The sequence below is a fragment of the Papaver somniferum genome, chromosome 3 (assembly GCF_003573695.1).
Source record: "Papaver somniferum cultivar HN1 chromosome 3, ASM357369v1, whole genome shotgun sequence".
Classification (NCBI taxonomy): domain Eukaryota; kingdom Viridiplantae; phylum Streptophyta; class Magnoliopsida; order Ranunculales; family Papaveraceae; genus Papaver; species Papaver somniferum.
In genome coordinates, this window is record NC_039360.1 from 121,361,679 (window position 1) to 121,375,308 (window position 13,630).

Here is a 13,630-nt window from a genome sequence, read left to right on the forward strand (position 1 = left end):
TTTAAAACAAATCAATGATTAGGTTTTTTCAGGGAGGTATATTATATAATAATAATCGCCAATTTTTTTTTTGAAACAACGATGAAATCGTGTTGAAATCGACGATGGAGAAAATAAATCAAAGAGAGGAGCCGACAGAGAAGGAAAAATGAAGAGAAGGAGAAGAGAATGGGAAGAGAAGAAGAAAAGAAGTTAAAATACTAAAGGGTATTTTAGTATTTCCATACCCAAAAATCATCCCTTAGCAAAAACTATAGGATGGGGATATTAATTTATATCCCCCAATTGCGCGTTCCAAATAAACTATTGGCTTTGGTTTCATGCATTTTTTTTTGATTTTCAAGGCTAATTTTTCACATTTTACGAATTATTATTCTTAGCTTATTCATCTGCATGGAAAGTTCTTGTGCCTTCCAAGAATCGATTTAACTTGAAATTCAAGTTCTTTAATATTTTATTGGGCAGTTGTCACATTGTCTATACGTTATCCATTCTTGGTAGTTTGAGGATATCTTTTGTAGTAATTATTTTCATGAAAGTTACTTCAGCTAAAAATTGTCTAATACTTCAAACTATGGAAAAACATCATTATAAGTCAAGTCCTAACTAAAGAAACAATTTTTTGTATCTTAGTAAATGACATAGATTTTGCAATTGAGAAATAACTTAGGTTGCAAGAAGTTCATCGCTTACATCTTAAACAGCCCATCCTTGATCGATTATTGTAAACTGGAGACATTAAGAACACACTTAATTTCTATACGGTATTGTATCTTGTTGCAAAGTTTGAAACACCTAAGGATCTTCAATATTTAAGGTATGAATTTGAAAGATTCACTTATGATTCATGAAGCATATGTTCTATCTTCTAAAAACATAGTAATTTTCTTATGCTATAAAGTCGTTTAAGAATCATTGATCAAATCCGTATTGAATGAAAACTTCAAACACGATTGAGAATAACTCTTATAAATTGAAATCTTGTTTAGATTTCCATGATAATTCATCTTATAAAATTAAGTTATAAACTAGTATGTTAAACGAAACTAACGCATTTGAATCCATAAAAGTTTATAGAACGGCTTGTGAATAAAGTGATCATGGAAAAGTTGAGGATATTGGTTCAATAATGTCTCTTACTACCGAACAAGTCAGGCACCTCCTAAAAAAAGGAAAAAAAAAGTGTTCATATGTTTATCGGGTGTGCTTTAGTTAAGCATGTTTGGTTGTATTTAAAAATCCTTTGTCCTCATTTGGGTGGTAATCTTCTCAAATGAGGGTGTAGCTGATTTAAAAAGCCATGGATCTGCGGACTCAGAAGTTGGTCAATTTGGAAATATAAGAACACGGTGATGTTTGATGGAATTAAACCCTACCCGCCAGTATATCATTTTTAAAAACCAGATTAAGCATGGAATGCCTGTTTTCCTAATAATGCAACACAACACAACGACAAAAAGGTAGGAACGAAAACTCCATAACCATGGAGATTGATACCCAACATAGTGCTGGCTACTACTGGATTGATGCTTCTTATAAGAAGGAAACATGATCGAATTTAGAGTTGGTGTAGTCCATGTTAAAAATGGAGTGATTAATGAGTTTCAGTTTGAACCAGGTTATACAACAAGGTCAGACACAGTAGAAACAATAACGTTAAAGTGCAGTGACATACATGAGCAAGAAGAATTGGATAAAACAATGAATTTTTGTTTTGCGACGGTAAAAATGTAGTGTAATTCATCAATGATTCACCCAACTAAATGTTCCAACATGCTCAAATTTCTTTTTATATGAATCCCTTCCCATGTAATGACACCTCGTCACTTATATGCTCTCATGTTTAGAATCGGTTTGACTTTGACACATTAAAAAGAAATAATTATTTCGTAATTTTTACTTTGACACATTAAAAAGAAACAATTATTTCGTAATTGTTTTACATGAGGTGTAAATAATATGGGAGGGGTTTCACACCCAAAGTATGAAGATGGACTCCATACTAGCTAAGCCGCGCACTCAAAGATAAGAAGACACTTTTTTTTAATTTGTCAAAGTAACTTTATTTCTTATACATATATATTCTATGTAATTATGCCAGGAAAATCAAATCGTTGTGTATATCGTATAACTATCAATTAGTGTATAACAAGTACTCCCTCCCTCCCTTACTAGATGACCTAGTTCAAGTTTACCCAACTTTTAAGGATGAGAGAAGAGGAGAGTATTTATAAGTATTTTTTACAATTATAACCTTATGGATAATTTTAACAAAATTTAAAAATAATTTATCTCGCAAATTATACTACGGATATTCGTAAACTGTATACCATTGAAAAGCATTTTAAAACTCTACATAACGAATATAAACATGGGTATCAAATTACGCATATTTCTTATACTAATAATAATCAATTAAAATGGAACGCGCAACTGGGGGATACTTTTTTTAATTGGGGATATGAATTAATAACCCCATCCAACAGTATCAGCTAAGGGGTGTTTTTTTTTGGGCAGAAATACTAAAATACCCTACCATCTAAATTAAAATTTAAAACTAAAAATCAAAATCAATATCAAGATCAAACCCTAACAAGTTCTTAAAGATCAAACAAGATCAAACCCTAAAAATCAAAATCAATATCAAGATCAAACCCTAACAAGTTCTTAAAGATAGGTTAAATTGAATTGTTGTTGAGCAAGAAGAAGAAGAAGAAGAAGAAATGACTTCATTGAGAAGGTATATGATACCCAATCATATTTAAAGTGTTGTTGTTGTTGTTTTAAAACTTCATTTGGGTTCGAATCATAAACTGAAACTTTTCAGTTTCAGTTTCAGTCCACTCCTGGCTTGTGTTCATGATGAATACCCTACTGTTTTTTATGTCGGCATGGTTTTTAGGGATGAATACCATGCCGCTACCAGTGCCGGTATGATTTCTAGGATGAGTACCTTGCTATTTCAGACAAATTTTATGTATGTTTTTGTCCTCAAAACGGCACGGTACACTTGGAAATCGACCATGCCGACAGTGTACTTACAATTTCAAAATCGGGGGATATTGTATATCGGCATGGTGAAAGTATGAATACCATGTCGATTTGGTCACTGGCGACATGGTATTCATACTTTTACGGAAAATATTTTGCTCTAGTGCTGCTAGATCAAATTTGATCTAGCAGCACCAATGCCAAGCATGTGTCCTCTGGTGATGTCAGCTAACCCTTTGTTTAACCTCAGTTCTATGTGAACCAATTTTTACCAAAAACATTTAACGTATTTTTATGGAATGTTTCGGAGCTAACCCTTTGTTTAACCTCATCATCTAGGATCCAAAACAACCCCTCACTTGAGAACCTACTCCATCATCCATCAAAACTACATCAATTAAAACTACCCATGCCTAAACCCGATCCTGAACTTTCAGATTCTCTCCTACCAAAATCAAAATCAGTTGTGTAATATTTGCTTGTCGAAAACATAGCTCAATTGCTGCTAAATGTGCAAAAAAAATCCAAACCAGTTGAATTCAAAGGGTCAGATTAGAGTGTTGGCGAGGAGAAACCAGTTTTGGATAATAAATAGAGAAAAAAACTCTTTCTGCAGTGGAAGAACAAACCGTGTTTACTAAACGAAAAGGAGAAAGATCTGCTTCTGGTATAAGGACTTCGAGATCGAGTCATAATATCAACACTAGTAATAGGTGACAATTTTCTAAATTTGTGGTAAAACACCCAAAACTGATTTGGTAGAGGTTTCAAATCTATATATATTTCATCGTAGATGTAGAACAAAAAATGTACTTTTTGTTTGTGAGAACTGAAGACTAAAGTAGCGCAAACTTCATATCTCGCAGACTCGCGCCTGATTGCAAATCAAAGAAAAGAAGTGCTAATCTTCAAGATTATCCACGAACATAACCGGCAACGAAGGAATTCACAAAAATAATACTGTCAATAATGGTGTCTGTTATATGATCTATTAATTGTGAAGCAAACAATAGTCTTCATAGTTTTAACATTTTTATTTTAGGATCATTCCTTGATACGTTCACATACTCATGGACTTGAATTCACTGGGACTTACTGTATGCGCACATAGCAAAATAAATGAACCTTGAACCACACATATCTAGCTCTTTATGTGTTTGACAAGTTTTTTGAAACATAGAAGATGGTGATTAGCCATATGATAAAACAGTTGTGAGAGCTATGCACAGATTCTACATGTTTTGGAAGAAATATTTACCTTGATTAAGAGCGACGGAATAAAGGGCTGTGTCAAACAAAAAATTAAGAAAGAAAAAAAGAACCAGTAGCTAAAAACAGTTCGGTAGTAAATATACGGCAGCTAAATAGTCGGGTTTTTTTTTTTCAGAATACGGCTGACTATGTTTGGATATACCCGAGGTTAAAACAATGGGTTAGCTGTCATGTCGGCACTGAGTTTTCCAGGCGCAACAATGGCGAATTCAATGGAAAAAATTCAATACATTAATACCCATATATGAGTAATTGGAGCACTTATATGTTCAACTTGTTTATTTTTCTTGGTTGGTTCTTCACCTAAACCTTCATGATCATAAATATCTTGATTTGATGTTGTTGCATCAACAAATTCAATGATAATGATTTATTCTAATGATTATCAAACTAATCGAACCAATAAACATGATTAGCAAAAAAAAAGATTAGGAATTATATAAATTATCCGGATAGGGGGTGACTTTGCTTTACTATTTAAATTCCATTTTTGTCTTTTTCCTATATCCCCAATTAATAAAAGTATCCCCAATTGCGCGTTTTTAAAATGGTAGTTTTAGAAATATTTCCATGTTTAATGAGATAAATCATATAAAAGTGGGACAAAATTTTAAATGAACAGGTCACCTATTTTGGAACAAAGGGAGTACTAACTTTTTCCCAAGAAAAAAAATAATATCTTAAACTCTCTTTGGACGTGGGATGTACTTCCTCTACAAGCGGAACTAAAAATTACTATTCCCTCTATTTCAAAATAATATGTTGGCTTCTTGTGCAATTTACACATGAAACCAGCATATCATATTCAAACGAAAACAGTACAATAGGATGCCATCTTTTTAGGTCATGTAAACAGTCAGGGTGCTATTATTAACAAATGGAAAATGTACAAAACAGTCCTAGTATTAGGACCCGATTCGCAAAACCATCCTACCGTTACAAATTATTAACAAAATGGTCACACTTCCGTTAAAAAGAGAGTTAAGTGATGACTCACAGTTAAATATGTTAACCAAATTACCTATGTGTCCTCCCTACTTATCCCTCCATACACAATTTTAAATTTTGCCTTCATTGTAATTATTTTGACGGTGGCGTTATTTGTAAGTGGTAGTGCCGCCACTTACACACCGTTACACCGCATTCAGGATCGTTACACCACGTTCAGGTTCGTTACACCACATTCAGGTTCGTTACACCGCATTCAGTCAAAGGGTTCACCGCTTCCCCTTTGCGGTTTAGTGAAGATTCTTAAGCTTCCACCACCACCACCACCACCGCTTCATCACTACCACTTCTACCAATTAGTTAATTAGGAAGGGTATTTTGAGGGAGGGGTATTTCCGAAAAAGATAACATCGTTTTATTCAAAAACGTTAAATCGGATGAAAAAGACCATTTTATAAATGAATTACAACAGTATGATCATTTTGTGACCGAATTACAAAAAATGTGACCATTCTGTAATTGGCCCTTAACAAATTAAGGGATAAAGTGAGGTCAATAATGCCAATGGGTTCGTTTTTAGGCCTTGAAGATGCACTCTCAAAAGTAGAAACAACTAATTTTATTGCACATGTCTTTTCTTCTCTCTTTTTTTCTTTTTAAATGAATAAAATTGCAACAATCGGCAGGATACCATGACACTGATAAGTGGGAATTCAGGCTATAGTAGGTAAGAAATCAAAAGCTTACCTTAGCACTCACTTGGTAGGTACTTCTCTCTAAAAATGATAGCAACAACAAAGAAAAGTTCTCCGTTAATATGGTTGATCAATGGGTTAGGCTTGTGGAGAGGCAGGATAAAGTAAACTAAATGGTACGCATGCAATTGGAAGCAAGATATTTCATCTAATCCGATCTGATCTAATCGTCTTGCTGGATGGTCCAGAGCATACGTACCTAGTACACCCACTTATAAATACCCCACTCAGTATGTAGTAGTGTATTCAGCACTGATAAATTCATGATCAGGCACTACTACTATTTAATAACAACACTTATCAGTATTCACCAACCAATATCACAACGCAAACAACTACGTATATATATAGCAGCAACTGACTCGACAGTTCAACACACCAACTTCATCATTTTCCTTGCAATCTCCCTCTGTATCTAAATATAGCAAAAAACAATACATCAGTACTATATAGTTCAACCATAAGCTAGTAAAAACTAACAAGATGATTGGTGACAGCAGCAACCTTGGCCGCCTACTTCCAGGCTTTCTCTCATGTATATCGTTTTTCTTGTTTCTACTATCTACCTCGTCATTATCATGTCTAGCAGTGATGACCGGAGAGAGAACAGATCAATACCTTCCCGAGAATAAGATTTCTTATCGAAATAGTAATGATAATTATAACAAATTAAGTGTGTACATTATATACATGGGATCAGTGCCATCAGCTTCAACTTCACAGCAACAAACCCAGGCAAGGAGAGAAACATCTAGCAGCTTGAGAGAACACCACCTAAAGCTTCTTGCTTCATTTTTACAAGTAGACAGGTCCTCCGTCCCACAACATCACCTAGCTTTATAGACAGAACATATATTTCACCTATAAATTGAAGTTAATCATCACTAATTTACTTACATGTTTGATTACATATAACATCAAAACTGCTCATGTTGTGATACATGCAGGAAGGTGAAGCAGTCGATACACTATTGCAGCTGAAGCAGAGAAGAGGCTGGTGCACAGTTACAGCCATGGATTTTCAGGATTTGCTGCCCGTTTGACAAAAGAAGAGGCCACTCGAGCAAAAAGCTCATCTAGCTCATCAGTTGTTTCTGTGTTTGTAGACCCTGTCTTTCAGCTCCACACCACTCGATCTTGGGACTTCCTTCAGCTTCAAACTGATCTTATAATTAATAGTAAGAACTATGATCAGCATGCTACTGCAAATCTACATGACCATCATCACGATTCATCAGTGAAGCCCACTGCGACTGACGACCTAGGACTGGACACCATCATTGGTTTACTGGATACAGGTTTGATGACAGATAATGAGTCGAAACGACATCAGTATTTTATATATATATATACAAATGCCGCAGTATGGTAACAAAGAGAGGCAAGTGTTACATCGACTTCAAGTACAACTTTATGCATGCAGGTATATGGCCAGAATCCAAAAGTTTTAATGACAAAGGCATGGGACCGGTACCATCCCGGTGGAAGGGAGTGTGCATGCAAGGACATGATTTCATTGCTTCCACCAACTGTAACAGGTTTTCATTCCCTTTATTCTTTCGTATCCATCATATTTAAGAGAATGCTGTGGAGACCCCTTTCATGCATATCTTATTAAACGGATTACAATTACTTTGTACGCTTTCTACAGAAAGCTGATAGGAGCAAGATACTACAATGATAGTACTGAAGATGAGCAGCAGAACTCACCAAGAGACACGATTGGTCATGGAACCCACACAGCGTCTACTGCTGCTGGCGCATCTGTTGCTGGTGCATCCTACTACGGCCTCGGTACAGGGACAGCAAAGGGTGGGTCCCCTGGATCCAGGATTGCTATCTATCAGGTATGCACATCCAGCGGATGCCATGGCTCCTCCATCATGGCTGCATTCGACGACGCCATAGGAGATGGTGTGGATGTATTGTCATTGTCCCTTGGGGCGTCTGCTTTCATGAGGCCGGATTTCTCTTCCGACCCCATCGCAATTGGAGCTTTCCACGCTGTCCAAAAGGGTGTCATCGTCGTGTGTTCCGCAGGAAATGATGGGCCCACGTCGTCTACTGTAGTAAACACTGCTCCATGGATATTAACTGTTGCTGCGACCACCATTGACCGTGATTTGGAGTCTGATGTCATCTTGGGTGGTGTAGGTGATGCTGCAAACAAAGTCATCAAGGTAAGTGTATTGCGCAATTCATTACTAAAACAAATAAATCCTAACTAATCAACTTAGCCGCTGTAAAACTACCAGGAATGCTTGCTTTAATTGCATAAAGAAAGAAGTGATATAGATCAAACATGAAAGTAAATGATTTATTAACAACTTAACCAATATATTTCCTCAAGTTTCTAATGTACTCTCTACTGCAGGGCGAATCCATAAATTTCTCTAATCTGAAAAAGTCCCCAGTCTATCCTTTAATACATGCAGGCTCAGCAAAATCAGATTCAAGCTCTGAAGATGAAGCGAGGTAAGTTAATAAATGATAATTAAGCTCTGAAGATGAAGCGAGGTAAGTTAATAAATGATAATTAAATAAAAAGCTGAACATTAACGGTGACTGACTAGTTGTGGGTGTGGTTCAGAAACTGCAACCCTGATTCACTGGAATCGAGGAAAATAAACGGAACAATTGTGGTGTGTGAGCATTCTGATTCGAGCTACACAAAAAAGGAAAAGATGCAGGAAGTGAAGGAGAAGGGAGGAATAGGATTGGTTTTGATCGATGACTTAGAAAGATTTGTTGCTTTCCCTTATGGAGCTTTCCCATTCACTGTTGTCTCCTCAAGAGAATCCACTGAAATTCTCTCTTATATCAACTCCACAAAGTAATTATACTAAATCAAGTCAAAATATGCCATATATTTTGTTTTTTTCTAAGAGAATAACCATAGAGTATCACATCCACACACACATATATTTCCATAAATTTGACACAGCAGCATTACTTGCCTTTTCAAGAAATCCGGTTGCTACGGTTCTGCCAACTGTAACTGTGACCAAGTATAAGCCAGCGCCTGCAGTAGCCTACTTCTCATCAAGAGGACCTTCTCTTCAGACAAGCAATCTTCTCAAGGCAAGCCTGTTAAATAATTGATATATATATATATATATATATATATATATATATATATATATATATATATACACACACATCAACTATTGCTGCACGTCTGCAATTTCACTACCTATCTTTCTTAACTGCGATGCCAATAAGGATAGATTAATAGCTTGAGTTTTGTTTCTGCATGCATACAGCCAGACATTGCTGCACCAGGTGTGAATATTCTAGCAGCATGGATAGGAACTAATGATACCTCGGAAGCTCCAGCTGGCCAGAAACCATCCCCATTCAACTTGCTCTCAGGAACTTCAATGTCGTGTCCACATGTAGCTGGAATTGCTGCAACAATCAAAGTAAGAAATCCCAGCTGGAGTCCTTCTGCTATCAAATCAGCTATTATGACAACAGGTCAGTTAGGATACATCTGTAACAGTTAGCCATTATGTTTACTCTGGTAACTCTTCATGAAGTTTCTTTGAAGCATTCCTCGTAGTAACAACTTAAGATCTACCTGGGAACTGTTTACTAACATGTGAATGCCGTAACTTGTCCACAGCAACTCAGACAAATAACGAGCAGGCCATGCTTGCAACAGATTCGGGTTCCACAGCAACACCTTATGATTATGGTGCAGGGGAAGTAAACCCATCAGGAGCATTGCAACCTGGTTTGGTTTATGAAACCGATGCAGATGACTACTTGCTGTTTCTGTGTAACTACGGATACAAAGTTTCCGATATCAAGCTCATCTCCTCAAATGTCCCAAATGGATTCGACTGCCCCAAGAATTCTAGCAAGAACTTGGTCTCCCAGCTCAACTACCCTTCCATTGCCATTTCCAAACTCAATGGGAAAGAGAGCAAGAATGTCACAAGAACAGTCACAAATGTTGGACCTGAGGATGAAACTAGTTACACGGTTACCGTGAACTCACCACAAGAGGTGGAAGTGAAAGTGGTACCCTCGAAGCTTCAGTTCACAAAAAGCAGCAACAAGCAGAGCTACCAAGTGATCTTCTCATCATCTTCCTCGATGACACGTGATCTCTTTGGGTCGATAACATGGAGTAACGGGAAGTATAAGGTCCGAACCACATTTGTAATTGCCACAAGTTCCTGAACAAGCGAAAAATATTGTCCACTACCATAGCAAGTAACGGGAAGTATAGTTTTATTGTTCAGTTTCCCGGAAGCCTGATCTGCATTAGCAATAAAAATAATAGCAAGTAATACGTTTCACACCATGAAACACTTCTCAGTCTTATGACATCTAAATTACCCACAATATTTATCATCACAGAATCAAACAACAAACCTGTTTGGACTGTCTAATCTTATTTTGCCAAAATTAAAGAAGATTCAGAATCACTGTATACGCACAAGAAAATGCAAAAAAAAAAAAAAAAAAAACCACGCAGAAGACATGTATTCTTGCTTAACTAGCATCCTGCTTGCATATCCACCCACCACTAAACTAGTAATAGATTTTGAATAAACTGGTCATAAAAAAACGTACACTTCTCCACAGCAAGAATTACCAAAGGCAGGCAACTCAGCAAACAGGTAAACACAAAATGCATTTTTAACAACCAATTCCTCATAATTCATGAACGAAATACACCAAACAAGTCCCACCATCATGGGAATTTACAATTCCACCTAAGTTGATACTTTCCTAGAGATCACACGCTTAAAAATGTGTAAACAACGAGTTCTAAAAACTCAACAGCACCTTAATTCCTAAAGACTGAAAAAGAAAAGCATGATTGGATATGGGGTTCACTTTCGCTTCTTGGTTTTTCCGTTCTTAGGAGCTACATCACCGTTGTCCTCCTCTTCCTCTTCCTCTTCTTCAACAGCTTCATCAGGTACATCAGCGGGAATGTTGTGTTTCGTGATGAATTCCTTGAGAATCGACATACTCGCTTGTTTCATCGAAACCAATTGATCGGACAGCAGCACACCATCAATGTTTGTTCCATCGACGAAATACTTTTCCTCACCAAGGCAGAGTGTGGCTTTAACCAACGAGGATGATCTAGGAACCGACACATCACCAATTTGATCCATTTGTCGCAACTGTTACGGAACCAACGGATACTGTATGAGACACAAAGTGATCGATTAAAAGCTAATTTTACCGAAGTGCAAAGTGTACCTTACCTTGATGATGAAGATGAGGTGAGGAGGGGATTGCTTAGAGTCTGATGCGAAGAAGCTGCTAGGGTTTTTAGGGTTTACTTTAGGCGGGGAAGAAAGGAAAGGTTTTTCCAACACCTTATATCCTCCTGGTGACTATTTTGTTATTTATTCAAAATAACCCCTTGAAAAACTTGCCTAATAATTAAAAAAGCCCATTTATGACTATATGTTAAAACGGAACTCCTCTTCCAATTTCCAATCCCTCGTTTTCGGTTCTAATTTTTTAAATAAGCACGGGAAATTGCAGAAATCTCAAATTTGACCTAACAAATTACTGGAATTTTCGGGCGAAGCAAGAAATGGCAATGAGGAGGTGTGGTAGTAGTTTATTGAGGATGCCCTATTATTCTCTTAGATCAATTTTTGTTCAGAGCAGTAAGAAAATGGGCACAGATTCAGCAGCAACAGCAGGCAAGCAGAAGATTACTGATGCTAATGTTCCTTCTTGGTGTTCTGAGATTCTAATGTGTCCACTCTCTAGGAAACCCTTGAGGAGAAGCATAGGGTAAATATAAAATAACCTGTGTTTTGCGTATTTTCTCTTTGGTTTTGCATACTATGGAGTACGGTATTACTTGGATTACTAGTATAACTGCTCGTTCACGCACAGGCCATCTAACGGAGGGGAAGAAGGATCAGAGGATTCTCTACTCAGTGACGCATATCCCTGCATTTCGTATCCAGTGAGTAATTTTCTCACTGTATAAATCACTCTCTAGTTTCTTGGATTCCACTTTTTTCTGCCAATCAACACAGGAAATATGTTTTGTTTTTCACAGATAGTTGATGGGATCCCTTGCTTGATTCCAAGCCAAGGCAAGTTGTTGAAGACTAATGATAACGATGGTGATGATAAAGCTTCAATGCCGGCAGATTCAACTTTCTGAACACCATCAACTTTCAAGTTTAACATATGTTTAATGATAACATGGTCATGATTTAACTTTACTCATGTGTTTTGTTTTCTACAATAATATAACACCATGTTTGATTATGTTTGTTTGTTAACGAAATGAACGAAGATTTATGTGTCCACAAAATCATAGCATGCCTTTCTTTCTTCTTATGTGAATGTAGTTAAAATTACGATACAGATTCAGCAGCATTCAATTTGTGTTTTGTACGATAGGTATCGCATTACAAGTTTACCAGGTACTCAGATGAGGACACAACAGTTTACAAGATTTAGTAAGAAAACAAAGCTGTTGTCCATTTTTTATTTACCAGAGAACTCTGGTACCCACTGAGGATAATTATCCTCGCCTTTTTAGGGGCCACTCAAAAGAATTTAGGGGCCAACAATGAAACAAAAAAGGTCACCCAAAGGAAAAATGTAGCCAGCCCTTATCTCGCGTAATTCGTAATGGCAAAATTATCCTTATATATTCGGAGGATATGATAACATTTTTATCCTCCGATTGCAATCGGAAGCCAAAATATTACCCAGACTTCCGATTGTAGTCGGTGCAGTATTAGAATGATTTTTGTTTCATTTTTTCCATTTCTTTTTCATTTTTGAGTTGTTAGAGTTATAGAGAAGAAGGTGAAGGAAAAAAGGGAAAACTCATTTTATCACTACAGAAATGGATGGATATGAAGAAGAAGGTGAGAATCATGGCGAAGAACAAAATGTTGAGGGTTCACGACCGTTTAGAGAAGACGATTTGGGGTATATGTTAAATGATCCAAACTTTTGTGGAGAGGAAAACCTAGACGACCCTTTCATGGAAGAAAATGGAGAATCGTCTGATATTGAAGCTAACGATGCATGTAAAACACAGGTATTGTGTTAAGAAACTCAAATACTCGATTTGCATGCGTTTGTGTGCTTTTGTAAACAAGAAAAACCGATTATTGCATGCATTGAATGCCATGAACTACCCAGATTCGGTAGATAATTTCTCGAATAAACTTACGAATATAACACACTGAGTACCAAATATGTATATTCGGTAGTTCCAAGATAGTAATTTACTGCCGAATATGAGAAAAAACCCCAAACTGGTTTTCCAAAAAAATCTACATTCGGTAGTTATGTAGAGTAATATACCCCCGAATGGCCCCAAAAACGAATTCCTCAAAAAATTTCAAAACTTAGTATTCTTATCCTTTACAATCGGTAATAGTTTAACATTATTTGACTGCCGAATATAACAGTGGCCTCAAAATAAAATTTCCGAAAACTTGAAAATCTTATGTTTATCGATTAAAGTTATCTCTCGGTTATTTATATTCGGCTGTTTTACTATATATTTTAGCTTCCGATTATATCATTTTTTGCACTCAGTAAACTGTGTACATTCATTTTTTGGGAAAAACTGATACTTTTCAAATTTTGAACTTGCAATAATCGGAAGTCAACTCAGTTACCCAAACTTCCGAATATGGGTTGTC

At 36.5% G+C, this 13,630-nt stretch overlaps 2 protein-coding genes and 1 long non-coding RNA gene across 3 annotated transcripts; 2 read left to right on the top strand and 1 right to left on the bottom strand.

Moving 5' to 3' along the window:
- Positions 1-6,656: 6,656 nt before the first annotated feature.
- LOC113359904 (CO(2)-response secreted protease) lies at positions 6,657-10,176 on the top strand. The gene is made up of 9 exons (XM_026603470.1): positions 6,657-6,775; positions 6,921-7,264; positions 7,390-7,504; positions 7,618-8,146; positions 8,341-8,441; positions 8,557-8,799; positions 8,933-9,047; positions 9,230-9,443; positions 9,592-10,176. The coding sequence occupies exons 1-9, from the start codon at positions 6,657-6,659 to the stop codon at positions 10,152-10,154; spliced, it is 2,343 nt and encodes a 780-aa protein (XP_026459255.1). The 3' UTR covers positions 10,155-10,176.
- Positions 10,177-10,537: 361 nt separating this feature from the next.
- Positions 10,538-11,336, bottom strand: LOC113357197. The gene is made up of 2 exons (XR_003363533.1): positions 11,198-11,336; positions 10,538-11,113 (listed from the first exon to the last, which is right to left on the bottom strand). It is a non-coding gene; the product is annotated as an uncharacterized LOC113357197 (long non-coding RNA).
- A 67-nt stretch (positions 11,337-11,403) lies between these two features.
- Positions 11,404-12,268, top strand: LOC113357196. Its single transcript, XM_026600525.1, has 3 exons — positions 11,404-11,741; positions 11,847-11,919; positions 12,016-12,268. Exons 1-3 carry the CDS (start codon positions 11,536-11,538, stop codon positions 12,121-12,123), a joined length of 387 nt encoding a protein of 128 aa, XP_026456310.1. The 5' UTR covers positions 11,404-11,535; the 3' UTR covers positions 12,124-12,268.
- Positions 12,269-13,630: the final 1,362 nt, after the last annotated feature.

Coding starts and splice junctions, on each gene's coding strand:
- LOC113359904 (XM_026603470.1), top strand. CDS start 6,657: ATGGGATCAGTGCCATCAGCTTCAACTTCACAGCAACAAACCCAGGCA. Junction 7,505..7,617: donor GCTTCCACCAACTGTAACAG/GTTTTCATTCCC, acceptor CGCTTTCTACAG/AAAGCTGATAGGAGCAAGAT. Junction 8,800..8,932: donor TCTTATATCAACTCCACAAA/GTAATTATACTA, acceptor TGCCTTTTCAAG/AAATCCGGTTGCTACGGTTC.
- LOC113357196 (XM_026600525.1), top strand. CDS start 11,536: ATGGCAATGAGGAGGTGTGGTAGTAGTTTATTGAGGATGCCCTATTAT. Junction 11,742..11,846: donor CCCTTGAGGAGAAGCATAGG/GTAAATATAAAA, acceptor GTTCACGCACAG/GCCATCTAACGGAGGGGAAG. Junction 11,920..12,015: donor ATCCCTGCATTTCGTATCCA/GTGAGTAATTTT, acceptor TGTTTTTCACAG/ATAGTTGATGGGATCCCTTG.